The sequence below is a fragment of the Paroedura picta genome, chromosome 13 (genome assembly GCF_049243985.1).
Source record: "Paroedura picta isolate Pp20150507F chromosome 13, Ppicta_v3.0, whole genome shotgun sequence".
Lineage (NCBI taxonomy): Eukaryota > Metazoa > Chordata > Lepidosauria > Squamata > Gekkonidae > Paroedura > Paroedura picta.
In genome coordinates this window covers 49,162,535-49,184,318 of record NC_135381.1, presented here as the reverse complement: position 1 = coordinate 49,184,318, position 21,784 = coordinate 49,162,535, and the positions used below count along the sequence as shown (strand labels likewise).

The window sequence follows — 21,784 nt, the reverse complement described above, 5'->3', positions numbered from 1 at the left end:
ACTGCCTCTTTCTGTCCCCTTTCTCCCTTTCTCCACATCTCTCAAAGGCCAAAAATGGCAGGGAAGGCTACTAGGGGTGTGCTGCCTCTTTCTCTGCCCCCACATCTCTGAATGGCCAGACTAAGCAAAGGAGGCTTTGGGGGGGGGCTGTCTCCTTCCCCCCACATCTCCCAAATGCTGGGCCAGGCTAGGAAGGGAAGGTTGTGAGGGTGGGTGTACTGCCTCCTTCCCAACCCCCACTTCTCCCAAAGGACAGCCTGGACAGGTAAATTTGTGAGGGGATGCCTCCTTCCCATCTCCCCATATTTGCCAATGGCCAGACTGGCTGGGGAAAGCTGCTGGATCCCCCCCCCCTCTGAGGAGAGGAGGATGAGGGAATCAAAGAGCACTCTGATGGCCAGCTGCAGGGCCATGGGGAAGCATTGCGAGCCCAGGTCCTGTTAGGGAGGACTCCTCAGAGGAAAAGCCTTGCCAGGATCTCCCAGCCTCACTCAAGCTGTATGAGAGCTTAGGTCAGCCAGATGTTCAACAGGCAGAGAGCTCTGACCAGCAGGAGGGAATAGGGCTGCAGAGAAACCAGAGCTTAAATTCCAAAGCTGGTGAAGGAGTTCCTCATTCCTCTGCCCAGCCTCCAGCTGAAGCTTCATGCCTTGTCAGCTCACCTGAGCCAATTAAGCAATGTCAGCTATGTGCTGGAAGAGAGCTCCAGTATCAAATCTCCAGGATCACCATGTTAGCAAGTCAGTTGCTGACTGCATCTCACAGAGTGAGGACTGAGCGGCTGTTGACAGCCTATACTAACTTAGGGCTGGGAGACCTCGGCTGTGGAACTGATCCATCTGCTAATGCCCTTTGATTGCCTGAATGAACCTTTGACTCACAGGACTGAGTTAAGGCCTTCATTGCATTCTTCCTGTCCCTTAGCATTCTGTTTTTGAAATGCTGATTCTCCCTGCTTGCCTTCTCTCTGTGGTTCCCTTCAGCAGAGAGCTGAAACCTGAGATCAACACAGAGGCAAAAGAAGTAGCTGGATCCCCTCCTTTGCCCTGGGGAGATGGAGGGGGAAAGAGTGTGAGGATGGAACAGCTTACCAACAGCAAGGCCCTTCAGAGAGGCCATGACCTCTTCCACCTGGCAAGCTGCTGGAAGAGGAAGAAAAGACAAGCCTCATAATTGGCACTCATTGGGAAACTGTTTTGGTGGCACATCCCCAGGGAGGGTTATCAGGGTTATCTTGGCCTCTATTGACAAGATTGCTCCTGAGCACCCTCTTTACCCTTGCCTCATAGTTCTCCTTGGAGCTTAAGGAGAGGAAGAGGGAAATTAGATGGCTAGAGCGAGTGTGGTGGAAGACTTGTGACAATGTGGCAAGAACATCTAATCGCACACTTATGAGAGTGCATGAGATGGCGAGGAAAGCTGCAATGTGTGATTACTACATGGTGGAAATTGCATTGGCTAGCTCTTGCCTGGCCCAGTTATTTAAGGTAGTTTGGACATTGACTGCTCTTGAGGGAGGGTGCCAAAACAGTAGTGAATTGAGGCTTTAGTGAGCTATTTTGCAAATAAGGTCCTGTCACTCCGCTGTTATCTTACTGCCACGATTGATACAGAATGTGAACTGGAAGCTCCGTGGCTGATGTCGGGGGTAAGGCTTGGTGGCTCCAGATGGCTTTCTATATCTGAAGTGGACAAATTGCTGAGAGCGACCATTTGTTCCCTTGATCCCTGTCTATAATGGCTGCTCAAATCGAGTGACTGGTGGATAGGTGATCCCCTGAGGGAGATTGTGTACCTCTCCATTCCTTCGAGAGAGTTCCCTCAGTGGTTCAAGGTGACGGTGGTTCAGCCTCTTCTGAAGAAACGGACTCTGGACCCATGGGACCCTGCCAGCTACGGCATGGTATCACATATTGCATTTCTGGGTAAGGTAGTTAAAAGGGCCGGTGAGGCGCTCTTGGGTCCCGCTCCCGGCTTTCCCTTTCTCCACCGTGATGTATAGAATCATAGAATCATAGAGTTGGAAGGGGCCATACAGGCCATCTAGTCCAACCCCCTGCTCAACGCAGGATTAGCCCTAAGCATCCTAAAGCATCCAAGAAAAGTGTGTATCCAACCTTTGCTTGAAGACTGCCAGTGAGGGGGAGCGCACCACCTCCTTAGGCAGCCTATTCCACTGCTGAACTACTCTGACTATGAAAAACGTTTTCCTGATATCTAGCCTTTATTATTGTACTTGTAGTTTAAACCCATTACTGCATGTCCTCTCGTCTGCAGCCAACGGAAACAGTATCCTGCAAGTGACAACCTGTCAAATATTTAAAGAGGGCTATGATGTCCCCTCTCAACCTCCTTTTCTCCAGGCTGAACATTCCCAGGTCCCTCAACCTATCTTCATAGGACTTGGTCCCTTGGCCCCAGATCATCTTCGTCGCTCTCCTCTGTACCCTTTCAATTTTATCAACGTCCTTCTTGAAGTGAGGCCTCCAGAACTGCACACAATACTCCAGGTGTGGTCTGACCAGTGCCGTATACAATGGGACTATGACATCTTGTGATTTTGATGTGATGCCCCTGCTGATACAGCCCAAAATGGCATTTGCCTTTTTTACCGCTGCATCACACTGCTTCCTCGTGTTTAGTTTACAATCCACAAGTACCCCAAGGTCTCGTTCACACACAGTGTTACCTAGAACCGTATCCCCCATCCAGTAGGCATGCTTTTCATTTTTCCAGATGCAGAACTTTACACTTATCTTTATTAAATTGCATCTTTTTCTCATTTGCCCATTTTTCCATTGTGTTCAGATCTCGTTGAACTCTGTCTCTATCTTCCGGAGTATTTGCCAGTCCTCCCAATTTGGTGTCATCTGCAAACTTGATGAGTAGTCCCTACACCCCCTCATCTAGATCATTAATAAATATGTTAAAAAGGACCGGGCCGAGCACCGAGCCGTGAGGTACCCCGCTATTCACCTCCCTCCAATCTGATGAAACACCATTGACAACAACTCTTTGAGTGCGGTTCTCTAACCAATTCTCTATCCAGCTAACTATCTGAAAATCCAGATTGCAGTCCTTCAGCTTATCCATCAGAACATCACGGGGAACCTTATCAAAAGCTTTACTAAAATCCAAGTAAACGACATCAACCGAATTTCCACGATCCAGCAAACCTGTTACTTGATCAAAAAAGGAAACCAGGTTGGTCTGACAGGACCTCTTGGAGACAAATCCATGCTGACTTCCTTGGATCACCAAATTGTCCTCCAGATGTTTGCAGATCGCTCCCTTTAATATCTGCTCCATTATCTTCCTACAACAGAGGTCAGACAGTGAGTCTGTAGTTTCCCGGGTCATCCTTCCTTCCTTTTTTGAAGATCAGAATAACGTTTGCTTTCTTCCAGTCCTCCGGGACATCTCCAGTCCTTAAAGAGGTCCTGAAGATAATGGACAAGGGTTCTGTAAGTTCTCCGGAATTTTCTTTGAGCACTTTCGGGTGCATTTCATTTGGCCCAGGGGATTTGAACTCATCCAGTGCAGCTAAATGCCTCTCAACAAGCTCTCTATCCATGTCAACCTGCCACCCAGACACTATCCTTTGGCTACTGCCATCTCTAGATGTGCCTAAACACTTTGACCTGTGGGAACAAATAGATGTAAAATAGGCATTAAGCCTTTCTGCTTTCTCTGCATCCTCCGTTAGAGTTTGTCCATACAACCCAACAGTGGACCTATTACCTCCTTTACTTTACGTTTGCTCCTCACATAATTGAAAAATCTTTTCTTGTTTCAATGGCCTTCCCTGGCCAATCTTAGCTCAATCTCAGCTTTGGCCTTTCTGATGAATGATCTACAGTGCCTGGTAACCTGTAGGTACTCTTCTTTAGAGCTCTGTCCTTCCCTCCACTTCCTGAACATTTTTCTTTTCTTTCTTAGTTCCTCTTGAAGTTCTCTGTTCATCCAAATAGGCTTCTTAGAGCTCCTGCAGTGTTTTCGTCTTTCTGGGATAGTCATGGATTGAGCATGCAATAGCCCTTGTTTAAGTAGCACCCACCCTTCACATGCTCCCATCCCTTCCAGCATTCTCATCCATGGTATGACACTCATCATTTCTCTGAGTTTATTAAAGTTTGCCCTACGAAAATCCAACATCCACGTCTGGCTACAAGCTTCATAGAATCATAGAATCATAGAATCATAGAGTTGGAAGGGGCCATACAGGCCATCTAGTCCAACCCCCTGCTCAACGCAGGATTAGCCCTAAGCATCCTAAAGCATCCAAGAAAAGTGTGTATCCAACCTTGAAGACTGCCAGTGAGGGGGAACTCACCACCTCCTTAGGCAGCCTATTCAACTGCTGAACTACTCTGACTGTGAAATTTTTTTTTCCTGATATGTAGCCTATATCGTTGTACTTGAAGTTTAAACCCATTACTGCATGTCCTCTCCTCTGCAGCCAGCAGAAACAGCATCCTGCCCTCCTCCAAGTGACAACCTTTCAAATACTTAAAGAGGGCTATCATGTCCCCTCTCAACCTCCTTTTCTCCAGGCTGAACATTCCCAAGTCCCTCAACCTATCTTCATAGGGCTTGGTCCATTGGCCCCAGATCATCTTCGTCACTCTCCTCTGTACCCTTTCAATTTTATCGATGTCCTTCTTGAAGTGAGGCCTCCAGAACTGCACACAGTACTCCAAGTGTGGTCTGACCAGTGCCGTATACAATGGGACTATGACATCTTGTGATTTTGATGTGATGCCTCTGTTGATACAGCCCAAAATGGCATTTGCCTTTTTTACCGCTGCATCACACTGCCTGCTCATGTTTAGTTTGCAATCCACAAGTAACCCAAGGTCTCGTTCACACACAGTGCTACCTAGAAGCGTATCCCCCATCCAGTTGGCATGCTTTTCATTTTTCTGACCCAGATGCAGAACTTTACACTTATCTTTATTAAATTGCATCTTGTTCTCATTTGCCCATTTTTTCATTGTGTTCAGATCTCGTTGAACTCTGTCTCTATCTTCCGGAGTATTTGCCAGTCCTCCCAATTTGGTGTCATCTGCAAACTTGATGAGTAGTCCCTCCACCCCCTCATCTAGATCATTAATAAATATGTTAAAAAGTACCGGGCCGAGCACCAAGCCCTGAGGTACCCCGCTACTCACCTCTCTCCAGTCTGATGAAACACCATTGACAACAACACTTTGAGTGCGGTTCTCTAACCAATTCCCTATCCACCTAACTATCTGAAAATCCAGATTGCAGTCCTTCAACTTATCCATCAGAACAACATGGGGAACCATTCAAAAGCTTTACTAAAATCCAAGTAAATGACATCAACCAAATTTCCACGATCCAGCAAACATGTTACTTGGTCAAAAAAGGAAACCAGGTTGGTCTGGCAGGACCTGTTGGAGACAAATCCATGCTTACTTCCTTGGATCACCAAATTGTCCTCCAGATGTTTGCAGATCGTTCCCTTTAATATCTGCTCCATTATCTTCCCCACAACAGAGGTCAAACTCTGTTTCCCGGGTCATCCTTCCTCCCTTTTTTGAAGATCTTCCTTGTCTCCCCATCTCAAAAGGAATTCTATGAGGACATGGTCACTTCTCTCTAGGGTCACCACCTCCTTCATCTCATCCACCAACTCTTGCCTGTTGGTCAGTATTAAGTCCAGTATGGCTGAACCTCTTGTGGGTTCATCTACCATTTGATAAATGAAATTGTCAGCCAGGCAGGTCAGAAAGTTGCATGACTGAGGATGCTTCGCAGAATTTGTTTCCCAGCACACATCTGGGAAATTGAAGTCACCCATGATGACAAGGTCCTGCCACTTGGATATTTTCTCAAGCTGCTCACAAAGTGCAGCATCCACATCCTCTCGTTTGTCAGGTGGTCAGTAGCAGACACCAACCACCACACTGTTTGTTTTCCCCTCGCTTATTTTCACCCAGATGCTTTCCACTGTAGATATGCTCTCCTTCACTAGAATTTCCTGACAGGTAAGCCCTTTCCTCACATACAGTGCCACTCCTCCACCTCTTTGACCTATGCTGTTTTTTCTGAACAGTTCATATCCATCCACCATTACATTCCAGTCATGAGAATCATTCCACCAAGTTTCTGTGATGCCTACTAGATCATACCTTTCCATCAGGTAACCTTCCTCTGTCACTTTTGGCAAAGATACGCAGCTCACAGAGCTCTCCACAGCAACAGTTTATTCAGCATCAGTTCCTCCACATAAGTGGAGTTCCTCCGACAGTTCCTCCGACATACACCAGCCAACTCCCCTTGATTTTTCCCCTCCTTATATTTCCCTGTGCTGACTCCACCCACTTATTTAGTCACCCTCACTCCATTATAGCCTCGCCTCACCTGGCTCTAAGCCCCATTGTGTCTTCCCTTCAGCGGTGTTCACCCTGACTTTCCGCTCTAGCAGTCTTCTCTCCTCTTCTGAGCATTCAGGTTTTTTTTACTAATTTTACTGTCTTTTAGGTTCCATCGCATTCTGGACCTTGGTCTAGCCCTTCGTGGGAGTGACAGAGCTGGGGAGTCTACTGTAGTTTTCTCCAGCTCTTCGTCCTACTTGTGGGCTGGCTGAGAAACCTCTCCCCAAGCCTTCCTACAGCTCTCTGGAACGGCCCTTCACCCCTGGTAAGTATCCTCTGCCCTTCCTTTATCTCTCTCCCCTTCTTTCTCCCTCTTAGTCTTCCTAACTTCCCCTCTATCTGTCTCTTTAAATCTGGGCGGGCTTGGGAGCTTCTTCTGGTTCCCCATGGCTTTCCCTTTAATTTCTATTGGCTCCGCATCTTTTCCCCCATTTCCATGTTACCCGGACCTCCCATAATATCCTGAATGCAGTGTGGGGTTTTTGTCTCCGGCTATGCCCATTCCGCCCGGACAGGGCCACAGCGGACCAGCCTACCTCCTTATAACCCCCACAGGGTTCTTTGCTCTGAATCTGCTTGGAGTCCTGGGCCCCCAGGAGGGGGCTCATCCACTGTAACCTGCCACCCCCTTAAGCTTGAACCTTTACAGAACCAGCCTCTCCGTCAGATGACTATCTAGCCTTGGTTTAAACATTTCCAAAGATGCATTACCCACCACCTCCCGAGGAAGCCTGTTGCACTGAGGAACCACTCTAACTGTCAGGACCTTCTTCCGGAGGTTTAGACGGAATTTCTTTTGAATTAATTTCATCCCATTGGTTCTGGTTCATCCCTCCGGGGCAAGAGAGAACAAACTCTGCTCCATCCTCAATATGGCAGCCTTTAAAATATTTGAAGATGGTTATCAAATCCCCTCTCAGTCATCTCCTGTGAGGTGATGTTGCTCACTTAGCCTCACCTACATCACAGGGTGTTTGTTCTGGGGAGAGGAAAGGGAAGGGGATTGTAAGTCACTGAGACTTCAGGTGGAGAAAAGCAGCATATAAAAAACTCTTCTTTTGCATCTTCAACCAACAGCCCACAACCACATACCAGTGCCCTCTGTGCCCTCCTGCTACCTCTTTCTCCTCAGCCAGCTGGTCATCCCATCTGCTGCCCTCTCCCAGCCACCATACAGTGTGTGGATGGGTGTGTGTATGTGGGTGAGGCCCAGCTCATCTAGTGCAGTACTGCCTGAGAGGATGGGTTTGCCAGCTCTGGGTTGGCTGTTGTTGGAGCCTTTTGCCAGGACCTGAGAGTTGCTGGGACTGAGGCCAGGAAAGACCTTGGGACAGCTTAATACCACCCCTCAAAGCAATCATTATCTCCAGGGTCTATTTCCAGTGTCTCTCCCTGATTGCACCTGATTGGTATGCAGGGAGTCCCAGGTTTGATCTCTGCTGTATGCAGTTAGAAGAGGCAGGTTGCGGGGTCTCAGATATGCCTCTGGCTGAGACCTGGCCAATCTGCTATCAGTCTGAGTAGACTATACTGGTTTTCATGGACTGGGTGGAGTGGGACAGGCCATGCATCAGTGGCAGGTGGCCAGTGCTCTGGAATGACAGCTCCAGCCTGCTGTGCAAGCCTTTTATAAACTGCCTATGCACAGTGTTTGGGTGCTATTAGACAATGGACTCTTCACAAGAAGAGGTCCACTCCTTGGGTGTTCATGGTGTCTCCATCTCTTTTCTTCACTACCCAGCATTCTCTGCCCCCAGTAGCTGCAGTCCATGTACCAAGCTGGACACTCACTCTTCTCACCATGCTACTGCCAGGCCATCAGAGTGTCATGTCCTCACCCCACAGAACAACAGTTGAAAGTGCCCCAGGTGCATTCTGTGGGCCATTCCACACAAGGACCAATGTTGCCAATTGCTTTCACAAAGTGGAAACGCTATTTTAAATAGTCGAATCTCGGCATACCTGCCTTTGTAGTGGAATCCAGTAGCGTTTCATTTGTTCCCCACAGGTTTCTGGTCTTGCAGGAAGCGCTAGAAAGGAAGCGATTTTTTCTGTGTTTGTTCCTGTCCCTGGCCGTCAATCAAACGGAACAGCCAATGGGTGGTTGTTATCATTCTCCCGAAAAGCTCCTTTCCCTTTAAGCACAGTTAAAAAAACACACACACACACACATTGCAACGAATATGCGTTGATTCGTTGCAACGGAGAGACCCATCTAGCTGGCATGTGAGCTGGTGATTCATTGTTACCATGCTGCCCCGAGTGGAAAAAAAATCCCCCCCCCTGCACGGGCGCGATTTTTGGCCGAAATTAAAGGGAACTGGTGAACAGGGGGCTGTGTTGAGCTTGGGGACTTAGGCGAGCTTTAAAGCACTTCTGTGGAGGGACTGTAGCCGGAGAAGCCTCGCTGGGTGAATGAAGCCTCGCTGGTTCATTGCTTTCCCCGCTCTGAGGGGAAAAAAATGGCGATCGCTTCGCCGGAAGTTCGGAGGAGAGAGCCAGGGGGAGGGACTTTGTTGCAACCGCTATATTGAGAACGCACATGTCTTTTTCGCAATTGTTGCAGGCTGTTGGTAAGAGTGTAGCAATTTTCTGAGGGTGAATCCACTTTTCCCGATTCCCTGAAAATCGCTGCAACGAAGCAATTTTGGCGCTAGTGTTGCAGGAGTGTTGCAGATTGCTCACGGTCATGCAGAATGCAGTTTTAGTGGCGAAAACAAAATGTAAGACTAGTGCTATATTAAAGTCATGCGGAATGGCCCTGTGTATCTTCTCTCATTAACAGGGTCATCCTCCACTGGCTTGCTGTCTCATCGTTGGAACACTTCCACATTGATTCTAATCATGATCCACTGTCATCTGTCATTCAGACAACAGGCAGACAAAAATCCTACAAAGTTCAATCAATTCCCACCCCCTTGGAACACTGCCTAGCATTACCACTATATATATCTCACCCAGCCCAACAGGCTAGCACCCATGGTATTCCTGGGTACAACGGGTTTTGCCCCTAGTATAATCATTATGTTAGAAATATTACACTTTTTTCCATCCAGTCACAGCTTAATAGGATCTAATTGTACCTCCAGGCCACTAAAAGCTTCATCAACTAATTTTTACACATATGCTTCTATTAACCAGACAGGGCATTTTTCTGTTTTATAATGTTTACATGAGCAGGTTGACAGATTTGTATGAAGTATGCCTGGTATTTTTGTTGGAACTGCCTGGCCACCCTGCCACCACTTAGTGCCCTTTCCACCTTGCCCTCTCAACATCCCTTCAGGGACAGATGGCAGCAGCTGCTCATCTGTAATTAATCATCCTAATAGAGCCATAATTAGCTTGTCTCCTGAGAACTTGTGCCTGTAACACAGTTGTGTCACCCCTTTCCTGGCCCCATGGGTACACTTACACAATGCCTTTGTCTTTCAAACTATTTAGAGCTGTGTTAAGGGAGGAGCATCTCTGATTTAGACCTATGATGGACACACATCTCACTGCAGATTTTCAGAGCAGTAAGCCTTTAATCTGGACTTTGGGTTCTGGGCGTGCCTTATACACCATTCTCTTTCCTCCAGTGTATTAATTCTGTGGCTACAATAAAACTACTACACTTCTAAATTGGTATGGAATGTCATTTGTGACATGTGAAGGGGAGAGTTTCCAAATAATTTTTAAAAATTCCACAGTTGCCCTATCATAGCTGTGCAGTAGCATTTAACAAGCACCTTCTGTTTAAATCCTTGTGGTTCAGGTTTTATGCTTGGATTTAAGCATTAGTTTGTGGAATGAAAGGGGATGCAGGCAAAGGGAGAAAACTCTAGTGTTGAAATTGACAAGATTTTTTTTGAAACTGACTAGCAGCTGTGAAGCCCTGTTTTCCATACTAGGGAGCATACGTGGATTCTCGGTTATATTATGAAAAGTCACACAATCTTTAAACAGCCCGTGGCGCCACGGGCGCCACGGACTAAATAATTCGTTAAGCCCCCTAGAGGTGGGCTTTGTCCGTGATGAGGAAGGGGTGGGGACCACTGCCTTGGGGCACTCCACTGATCACTCTTCTCCACGAGGATGCTAAACCATTAACAAGAACACTTTGGGTATGATTTGTAAACCAGTAATTGTTCCACCTGACTGTCAGGATCTGTTGCTCTGATTCCTGCCATGATTTGTATTTGACCTTTGTGACTCCATCTTGGTTTTATGTGTGCTGTTTACGGAGCCTTTATGTAACCCTGAGCTGCCTGCTTTGCTCAGCCATGATTTGGACTCTGTGCATATTTCTGTAACTATGTTATCTCTAGGAGAGGAACTGCTTCTAACACCCAAGGCCTTCTCCCTCAAACATTTTCCTGGCAAAATGAACTTTTTGGCTGAGGCACTGTCACGCCTCCCCCAGTATGAGTGTAAGAAAGAGCCATTGGTAGATACAGTGTTCACTCCCACTCAACTGGGCTTGGTTGTGGTGACGCAGAGCCAGACCTAAGGAGGGACCCAGCCCACTAGTGGGTGGATCCAAAAGGACATTCTGAATAACGCTGAGTTCCTTCGCTTGTGCTCTGAACTTCAGGAGGAGGGGTTGTTTTGTAAGGGGGACAAGCTGTTTGTGCCAGCTGCAGTCTGAAAAGAGATTTTCAAACTTTGCCATGATTCTAAAGCAGCAGGACATTTTGGCTTTGTGAAAACGTGCACAGGCATTATTGGTGGCCCAATCTAAGAAAGGATGTGGAGAAATATGAGCAGGGGTGCCAAGTTTGCCTCACATCTAAACCGGCGGGGGCAAAAAGAAAGGACTACTACAACCTTTGCCCACTCCTTCTGCCCCTTGGACAGAAATCACCATGGACTGTATTACTGATCTGCCCCCTAGCCATGGGAAAACCATGATTTTGGGTGGTGGTGGATGCTTTTTTGAAGCAGGCCCATTTCATTCCTTGCGCAAGCCTACCCTCGGCCCCCAAACTGGCTTCCTTGTTTGTAGAACACGTATATCAACTACATGGGCTCCCCAAAAGGGTATTGTCGGACCGCAGGGCTCAATATGTTGCCAAGATCTGGCTGGAGCTTTTGAACATTTTGGGAATAGAGCAAGCGCTAACCTTCTGTGCATCATCCAGAAACTAATGGCCAGACTGAATGGGTGAACCAGATTTTGGAGCAGTATTTATGGTGTTTCATAAATCATCAACAGTCAGATTAGGTTGCGCTGCTTCCCCTTGCGGAATTTGCATATAACAATGGTGTGCATTCCTCCACTGGAGTGTCTCCCTTTAAGGTGATCTATGGCACGGATCTTGGGGTACTTGTGGATTGTAAACTAAACATGAGCAGGCAGTGTGATGCAGCGGTAAAAAAGGCAAATGCCATTTTGGGCTGTATCAACAGGGGCATCACATCAAAATCACAAGATGTCATAGTCCCATTGTATAAGGCACTGGTCAGATCACAGCTGGAGTACTGTGTGCAGTTCTGGAGGCCTCACTTCAAGAAGTACGTAGATAAAATTGAAAGGGTACAGAGGAGAGTGACGAAGATGATCTGGGGCCAAGGGACCAAGCCCTATGAAGATAGGTTAAGGGTCTTGGGAATGTTCAGCCTGGAGATAAGGAGGTTGAGAGGGGACATGATAGTCCTCTTTAAGTATTTGAAAGGTTGTCACTTGGAGGAGGGCAGGATGCTTTTTTCTGCTGCAGAGGAGAGGACACGCAGTAATGGGTTTAAACTTCAAGTACAATGATATAGGCTAGATATCAGGAAAAAGTTTTTCACAGTCAGAGTAGTTCAGCAGTGGAATAGGCTGCCTAAGGAGGTGGTGAGCTCCCCCTCTGTAGAGATTTGGCCTGAGGGCGTTGGCAAACCACGCTCTCTGAGGCTGCACCTCTGCATCTAACCTAGACCAATCAGGATACTACAGCACAACAATTGCCTTATATGTAAAAAGGATTACTTGAAGCCTATCAGTTTGCTCCACGCTACCTCGCAGGATTATTTGAAATGATTTACGTGTATGTATAAATAAAGGATTCCCCTCTGTTCGAGAGGTCTTTCACAGGAAATCCTTCTCCGTGTCATTCTTCCTCATTGCTTCCCGACAAGTGGCGAACCCGACGTGATTCCAGACCCTGTGCTCACCGCGACCAGAAAAAGAGTCTTCGTGCACGATCAGCTACGGCTCCCTGGTGAGTATGGGGGAATCATTGTCTAAGGAACAGATAAAGCATGCTGACGAATTGCAACAGGCAGTGAGACAGTGCACAGGAGAGGCGATTTCGGTGAAGGACCTCCGGGAACTGATACAAGAAGTATCTTGCCAGTGCCCGTGGTACCCTTTAGCAGGGACCAGAAGACTAGGGCACTGGGAAAAAATAGGGAGGGAGTTAAAGGCAGAGCCCCATGCTCCCATGCTGATCTTATTGACATGGCAGAAAGTACACAAAGCGCTGGAAGTCATGAATCCAGAAGCTGGAAATCTGCTATTGAAAGATATTGCACCTTCACCCCTTCCCTATCCCACTCTCTTACCAGTGGCCGTTACACCGACCGCTCCCAAACCTGTCGCCTCACAGCCATTAAGGACTGGGGGCTACTCCCAGATCGTTAACGCGATTCGAGCTGCCCGTCAGGCCGGTCAGCTCGATCTCTCTGAGGACTGGGAGGGAGAAACCCCAGCGTTCTTTCTTTTAACGAGGGGGGAACCACGTGGGGAAGGGGAAAACAGGCAGATCCCGTTAACGTGGGAAGCCATTCCCTATTCAATTCTGCGTGAATTGAACAAGGCTATAAAGGAAAATGGTTTACAATCCTCTTATTTTCAAGGAATGATAGAGGGGATCACTAATGTTAGGCAGAAAGTCTCTGAATTCTTTCTTGATTTCATCAAGCACCTTACAGAGGCACAGATTAATAATCAGGAAGCCCAAGCTGAATTGCTCAAGAAATTAGCTAAAGAAAACTGTATTTCAGAAAATAGATGCATTATTCAGGGTTTGGGCCGTGATCCAGATATTACAAGCATGATAAAATCTCGCTGGGATTTTGGCATAGGTGACTACCAAGCTTCTTTTGACTCAGGGTAAAGCCCTCGGGAATATTGTTCATTCTCCAGATGCTTGCAACGATCTTTATCAGAGATCACTAATTCTTAGTAACTGACCTTATTAAAATTTCTGTTCCTCTTACAAAGTATGCATTTTCTTTAGTTTTTCAGCTTTCTTCTCTTCTACAACGTGCTTTGGAAAGATTTTGTAGAACAGGTTTTTTCCATCTCTCTACAGATTTATATGGTCTTGTTCTTATAAGCAAGCATTTTTAGAAGTGATATGCATTAAACCACAATCTGCATTAGTATTTTAGGGTACTTGCTCGAGCACCCTCACCTTCTGAGGTTAGATGGGTGGCAGCCTGAGAAAGGATCTTTTCAGTTGTGACACTAAAATTATGGTATTCCATTCACAAAGAGATTTGCTTGTTTTTCTCAATCACTGCACATGCCAGTGGATTAGAACTGAACTGTTGTATTTGGCTTTGCATTAATGACCTCTTTTCTTATTTCTGTGTTTTACTCAGTTGTTTTCAATTGGCTTATATAATGTATCAAATAATGTTTTCATGGTTTTGATGATTAGCCACCTAAAGACATTTTAAAATTTAAAATTTGGCTGTAATTGATAGAGCCTCCAGCTGCAGTAGCAGGAGTGCTGTTTAGCGATTTGGAATCAGGCTCTCTTTTCCCAGTTCCTACGCTAGGAGCTTAGTTAGAAACTTATCTTGCTTTCTTACCTATCACCCACTAATCTACACAACTAAAAGGTTTTCCGTAGCACAGGAACGATCCTTTGTTTACAGCCCAGGAAGAACTTTAGCTTTTGTTTCCTGACCCCTGCTTCAAGGAAGAAGGGGGGGAGTGGAGTTCTGTCTTAAAATTTTTTGGTCAGCAGTTAGGAAGTATGCTCACTGAAACGCTGCTATGCCTCAATAGAGCTTTATCAGTCAGAGCTGTCTAGCTGCGTAATATTTATAGGTCAGGGAAATGCCTGGCTACGATGGAGGTAGAAATTTTTATATAAGACAAAATCCTTTTGTCTTTATTTTATGTTTTGCTACCTTTTGGGTAAAAACAAGGCACAGAACCTCTTTGGGGAATGTGTCCACAGTTTTTTATTACATTATCAGTCTTTTTATGTGTAATTAGCAGTTAGAATATTTTCTTTTGGTCAATTTTTTTGGGTTGTCTATTTAAAGGAGAACCTGCAATTTTGTTTTTGACTCAGGCTACCTGATTTATATCAGACAGCCCTAATCTTTCACAGGTCAATTGTTTGTTTTGTCACTGGAATGTGTGGAGATTAGCTCTCTCTTGGCGCTCCAGCCATTCCAGCCCTCAACAGGAGATGAGACTGCCTCGTGGAGTCCCTCTCTTTCTTTGAATTTGTTTGGTCCAATGCTTGAGCACTATGAAAGCTCTAAGCCTCCAGGTTTCCTTCCAAATGAGTATTTGCTCTATCTTATTTCTAACGTTTTCAGTTGTCATTTTCTTTGAAAAGGGTTATTACTGATGTCCCAGTAGATGGTCTAACGGTGTTTACTGATGGATCTCCCTCACCAGGAGTCTTAACCTGGCAACAACCAGATGGTATATGGTACAGTAAGTTTACAGGTCCGCAGATAATCAGCCACCGGTTGGAACTGGCAGCAGCAGTGTTGGCCCTGGTCTTTCTGAGTCTCAACTATTTAATTTAATTTAATTTAAATTCTGATAGTTTGTATCTCTGTAATCTTTTATCTGTAATTGAATATTCATATTTGTCTCCAGTATGTGATGAACAACTATTAAGTGTGTTTTTAGCTGTACAAAAATCACTGTAACAGTGAACAGCTCCAATGTATGTAGCTCATGTGAAAAGCCTTTTCCTGGTTTTCTCACTGAAGGAAATGCTTGAGCTGATTCTCTTGTTTCATTTGTTGTTCAGTCTCCAATTGAGAGTCATGCCTTGCATCATCAAAATGCAAAGGCATTAGCCAAGGAATTCCGCTTTCCTTTGGCAGAAGTTCAAGCTAATGTCCACTATGCGCTAATCTGGCGTCTCACCCCTCCATTGGTGTGAACCCCCGTGGGTACGGGGCCAACCAAATCTGGCAAATGGATGTTACACAATTTCCCCCGTTTTCTCCGTGGAAATATGTTCATGTTTGTGTTGATACGAATTCTGGTTATATATATGCCTCCCCTCAAAAAGGGGAAACACAGAAGCATGTGCGCGCTCACCTTACCCGTGCAATGGCGGTCATGGGCACTCCTTCTGCGCTCAAAACCGATAATGGTCCCGCTTATTGCTCCACAGCATTCGCTCAATTTTGTGTGCAATGGAACATCAAACATGTCTTTGGAATTCCCTATAATTCCACGGGTCAAGCTATTGTAGAGCGTGCCAATGGGACCCTGAAACGCATGCTCGACAAACTAAAACAAAAAGGGGGAATTGGGATTTCCCTTTGAGACAAGGAATCCCTGCTTTCAAGTACTTTGTTTACTCTAAATCATCTTAATCTTATTTCTTTTAATTCTCAATTTTTAGCTAGGACTCAGCATCAATTCCAGACCGACGTCCCTCTTCCTCGGCCCCAGGATCAATACCATCGTTTACCAGACCCGAGGTGGTACGGGCCAGTCCCATTGATTACCTGGGGCTGGGGCTACGCAGCAGTTGCCCTTCGCTCTGGGTGGGTTCCTGCTTGTTGTGTCCGCCCTGCACTTAATGGTTGGCATCAGGGGTTAAGCAACCCAATTCCTCAGTTCAACCTGCATCTGCAGGAGATGGAGCCCGTGGTCAAGAGAAAATGGGGAGGGAAGACATCCAAACCCCCCAGTGACTTGGGGGGCAATAAAGAGCCTGTCTGATCAAGCCGAGCAGCAACTCAAGGACCAAGGACTTCCAGATACTCTGGAAAACTTTCTTGCTGCTGTTATAACAGCCTTACATTTTAATTCTGTTGTTATTTGGTTATGTTGTATGTGTGGGTTTTTACCAAGTGGGGTTGCCACTCCGCATTATATGTCTGTGCCTAATCACTGGGTCCGCCATGCTGCTTATATGTTTCAATTTCATGGGAAAAATGTGTCTTTAATCTATGAATCCCCTCTGTCGGTAGCTTCCATGTCATTTATCCCCACTCCCTTTAATTCACCTGAGATGGTGCTGGCTGAATTACAAAATGTAGACAAATCAAAGTTATTTGCAGGGAACTTTTCACAAGTTAAGCGCTTTCAACAATTTCTATATCAGCGCACAATGCCAGGTCTCTGTTTTTGTTGTCATGCAAAAAATTCGGCATTTCATAATCGGACACCCAAAAATCACAGTGATAAAATATGGGTAATGTGTTGCCAATCCCATGAAACTTTTCAGCGCCGAAACATGTATCGGGCTTATCATTGCCTTAAAACAAAAAAGGGGGAGATGTAGAGATTCGGCCTGAGGGCGTTGGCAAACCACGCTCCCTGAGGCTGCACCTCTGCATCTAACCTAGACCAATCAGGATACTACAGCACAACAATTGCCTTTTATGTAAAAAGGATTACTTGAAGCCTATCAGTTTGCTCCACGCTACCTCGCGGGATTATTTGAAATGATTTACGTGTATGGATAAATAAAGGATTCCCCTCTGTTCGAGAGGTCTTTCGCAGGAAATCCTTCTCCGTGTCATTCTTCCTCATTGCTTCCCGACACCCCTCACTGGAAGTCTTCAAACAAAGGTTGGATACACACTTTTCTTGGATGCTTTAGGATGCTTAGGGCTGATCCTGCGTTGAGCAGGGGTTTGGACTAGATGGCCTGTGTGGCCCCTTCCAACTCTAGGATTCTATGATTCTATCTCACTGCCATGCCCACGTGGGTGCCTGCTGCTGAGTGTACAAAAGATTTGAAGGAATGGGAGGCCAACATTGCAGCTGCTTGGCCCATGATAATAGAGACTTTAGAAAAAGCCAAGAAAGAAGAAGAAGAAGAAGAAGAAGAAGAAGAAGAAGAAGAAGAAGAAGAAGAAGAAGAAGAAGAAGAAGAGTTGGTTCTTATATGCCGCTTTTCCCTACCCGAAGGAGGCTCAAAGCGGCTTACAGTCGCCTTCCCATTCCTCTCCCCACAACAGACACCCTGTGGGGTGGGTGAGGCTGAGAGAGCCCTGATATCACTGCTGGGTCAGAACAGTTTTTATCAGTGCTGTGGTGAGCCCAAGGTCACCCAGCTGGCTGCATGTGGGGGAGCGCAGAATCGAACCTGGCATGCCAGATTAGAAGTCCGCACTCCTAACCACTATACCAAACTGGCTCTCAAAGAGTATAAGAAGCAAGCTGACAAAAAAAGGTCAGCAGTCCCAGCCTGGTCTGCGGATGACCGTGTGTATTTGTCTACAAAAAATCTTTGCTGACAACAGCCTTCTCGCAAATTGGGTCTCAAATATGTGGGCCCCTTTATCATCAAGAGACTAATAAACCCTGTGACTGTGGAACTCGAGCTGCCTAAAACTTATATACTTATATACATGTTCATCCCGTTTTTCATTCCAGCTTGTGGAAATCGGTCCCACCGCCTGACAAATGACACACATTATGAAGTAAACAAGATCCTGGATTCTAGATGGCACTGTGGAAAGTTGCAATATTTGGTGGATTGGAAGGAATTCCCCACGGGGTTTCCGCAGTGTCCTAGGCAGGTGAATGGTGGGTGATTGATGGGAAATGTTTATGGAAGGGCGGCATGTCAGGATCTGTTGCTCTGATTCCTGCCATGATTTGTATTTGACCTTCGTGACTCCATCTTAGTCTTATGTGTGCTGTTTTGAGAACCTTTATGTAACCCTGAGCTGTCTGCTTTGCTTAGCCATGACTATGTTATCTGTAGGAGAGGAACTGCTTCTAACACCCAAGGCTGAGACGGCCTGACTATCGCTTGGAGAGGCGCCCAGACTGGCACCTGTGGGAGGGGAGTTCCTACTCCATGGGAATTGTGTAACTTTGGATGGGAAAGGGAAAGTGTAAAAGTGCCTGTTTGACTTGTATCAAACAGAATCCACTATGAATGTTGAGGTATGCTGATCTGCTATCAATAAAGCTTTCTATTAATCCAGAAGCAAGTTGTTAGTCTGTCTGCCCTTGACACTGACAGAATAAGGATCCATACTGCATTTTACCAACGTCAACAAGAATATCATGTGGAACCTTATCAAAAACTTTACAGAAATCCAGATAAACTATGTCCACAGCATTCCCCTGATCCAGCAATGTAGTCACTTTCTCGAAACAAGAGATAAGGTTGGTCCGACATGTTCTTGTAAAACCAGGTGGATGGACTGGAACCAATGGGATAAAATTAATTTAAAAGAAATTCCGTATAAACATCTGAAAGAAGTTCCTGACTGTTGGAGTGGTTTCTCAGTGGAACAGGCTTCCTTGGGAGGTGGTGGGTTCTCCATTTTTGGAGATTTTTAAACTGAAGCTGCATAGACGTCTGACGGAGAGGCTGATTCTATGAAGGTTCAACGGTGTGGCAGGTTACAGTGGATGAACAATAGGGTTGTGAGTGTCCTGCATAGTGCAGGGGTTTGGACTATATGACCCAGGAGGTCCCTTCCAACTCTATTAGTCTATGATTCTATGAAACCCGTCCTGAGTCTTCGAAATCACAGCTCTCCGTTCCAGCTGCTCAAGGACTGACTGATGATTTATTCCAAAATTTTGCCAGCTACAAATGTCCAGCTGATGGGTCAGTAATTACCTGGATCCTCCTTTTTCCCTTTCTTAAAGATCGGGACAACATTCGCCCATCTCCAATAATCCGGCACCTCTCCTGTTATCCAAGAAATGTAAAAAATAATGGAAGGAGATTCAGAGATTACATCTGCAAGTTCTTTTAGTACACTTGGATGCAATTAATCTGGCCCAGAAGACAGTTTCATTTAATGAAATTCAGTGTTTGTGGACTGCCCCCACAGTGATCCTATGCCACCCTTCCCATCCTCCCTGTTGTGATACTTTTTTCCACATTGAGCACTATTTCCCTCACAAGAGAAGACAGAGGAGAAATAGGAGTTGAGCAGATTAGCCCTCTCTTCATCATCTGTTATAATTTCACTTTCTTGCCCTTGCTGTGGTCCTACAATGTTCCTAGTCCTTTTCTTACTTGAAATATAATTAAAGAAGCCTTTTATTGCTATGTTTAGCACTTCTTCCTAGCCTAAGCTCATATTGAGCTTTAGTTTTTTATATTATTATTATTATTATTATTATTATTATTATTATTATTATTATTATTATTATTATTATTATTATTATTATTATTATTATTATTATTATTATTATTTTCAACTTATTTCCTGCCACTCCCTTGAGGCTCATAGGGTCACAATGTCTTAAAACCCCATTCAAACCCCATTAAAAGACATAAAACATTCCCAACATGGCAGAAAGGTCAATAAAAACCCGACTCCCACCCCCCACTACTACCTTTCCTCTCCACACAACAGACACCCTGTGAGGTAGGTGAGGCTGAGGGAGCCCTGATATTCCTGCTCAGTCAGAGCAGTTTTCTCAGTGCTGTGGCGAGCCCAAGGTCACCCAGCTGGTTGCATGTGGGGGAGCGCCGATTCAAACCCAGCTCGCCAGATTACAAGTCTGCACTCCTAACCACTACACCAAACCCGCTCTTTCTGACCACAAGACTCTTCCCAACATACCTTTATATCTGTTAATATTTGCTTTCCTGAAGTCCAGTCTATACATCTGACTACATGCCCTGCGGGTGTCAGGATTGTTAGAAAACCCTGTCATAAATTAGCCTAAGTTCCTCCATGACAGTTAGATTGCTTGGTGCCTGGGAGCTCCAGGTCCTATATCATGCTAACTAGTTAAAAGTGAAATGTATGTTATTGTAGCCATTATCTCTCAATGTGCTTTTCCGTGAGGCCTCTCGGCTGGGTCTGGTTCTGCTAAACACAACATCTTATCTAAGTCTGAAGACAGCCAAGGACATGTGAAAGTAACACTGTTTTTAATTGCATTTGGCTCCTCTCTCTGCCTCCCCTCCCTTGGGAACTTTCAAGTTTTGGGCGGGAGAATTGTATTGATAAGAAGAAGCAAATCTGTCCTCAGGCAGATTTGACTTCGCTAGTCTAGATGTATGAAGTGCTTCTCAATAAAACTTTCTATTTCTAAGAAGTTGGTTGTGAGTCCTTGCAACGTCTGACAGCGGGAGCTTTCAGCGTTTCACAGGGCCTTCAAGACGGAGCTCTTCTGCCAAGTCTATGGTTGGGGCCAGCACGCTAAGGAAGAGCTGGACCCCCCCCCCCCCCTTGGGTTACTCTGATGGTGGGTCAGCAACTTTTTTTTCTGTCCCCAGGGGTGATATTGGGGATGGGGTTTTCATTGTTTTAAGTTTCTGCTGCTTTTATACATCTTGCGTATTTTGATTGTCTGTGGACTGTATTGAATGTAATTTTTGGTTGTTTTGGGGGTAGTTTTAGTGGAGTAACCCGTCATGAGCCTTATTGGGAGTGGTGGGTAAGGAATCAAATAAATAATAATAATTCATAATAATAATAATAATAATATAGGTTTTATCTTTCCCACAATTGTAAATGCCAAAACAACATTGTCACAACTACCAAGTATGCCTGCTTTTTCCACCTCATTTACTAGTTTTTCCCTACTGATGAGAATCAAGTCTAAAATATCAGACCCTCTGGTTTATTCAAGCCTCAGCAGACTATCTCTCCTGTTTGGAAACAAAATACTATAGGAGAGCATTCACACTAGCTAGATGCTCTGCGTTACCTTCTGCCATGCTTGTGGGCCGCTTCAAGAAAACCCCAGTAGCTAAAAGACTCTGCCCCTGCAATTCCGGGGAGATAGAGTCAATCGAACACGTGCTCTTAAGGTGCCCCACCATCAACTCTGTAAAAATAAATTCATCCTCCCATTACTCAGGGATTCCTCCATGAGCTCAAACAAAGAAAAAGTTAAATTTCTTCTGTGGAATAGGAGGGGCCATATTATTAAGCAGGTTGCCAAATTTTGTGCACATGTGCTTAGCACACGGGAAAGACAACTAAAGATTAAGTAAAGATTTTTAGAGGAATTTTACTATGCATTTTTTATAATGTACCCATCAATTATACAATTTTATATATTTTAAATTTCGTACTGGCTCCACGATTATGCAATTTTCTGCTGTGAAATGTTTTTTTCCTTGCTATCTGTTTTATCTGGCCGCAGTGCTGTATTAAAATAAATTTGAAATTTGACCCTCTGGTTACCCTTACTACTTTCTGGGAAATGAAGCTGTCAGCAACACAAGTTAAGAATTTACTGGAGTTTGCATTTTTAG

General features: G+C 45.4%; 1 protein-coding gene across 5 annotated transcripts in view; it reads right to left on the bottom strand.

Annotated features, from left to right (window-relative positions):
- Positions 1 to 3,291: 3,291 nt before the first annotated feature.
- The window catches only part of LOC143823204 (diacylglycerol O-acyltransferase 2-like), a 71,649-nt gene continuing 53,156 nt past the window's right edge, over positions 3,292 to 21,784 (bottom strand). Inside the window, exons 9-10 of one of the 5 annotated variants that reach the window (XM_077309292.1) lie at positions 19,178 to 19,249; positions 14,711 to 18,752 (exon numbers count right to left, since the gene is read on the bottom strand). In XM_077309292.1, the coding sequence (XP_077165407.1) occupies positions 19,201 to 19,249 (49 nt within the window). In that variant the 3' untranslated portion in view covers positions 14,711 to 18,752; positions 19,178 to 19,200. Of the gene's footprint in view, positions 3,441 to 14,710; positions 19,250 to 21,784 lie in introns of those variants that run through there. The other 4 variants (XM_077309293.1, XM_077309294.1, XM_077309289.1 and 1 more) reach the window with 4 other exon arrangements.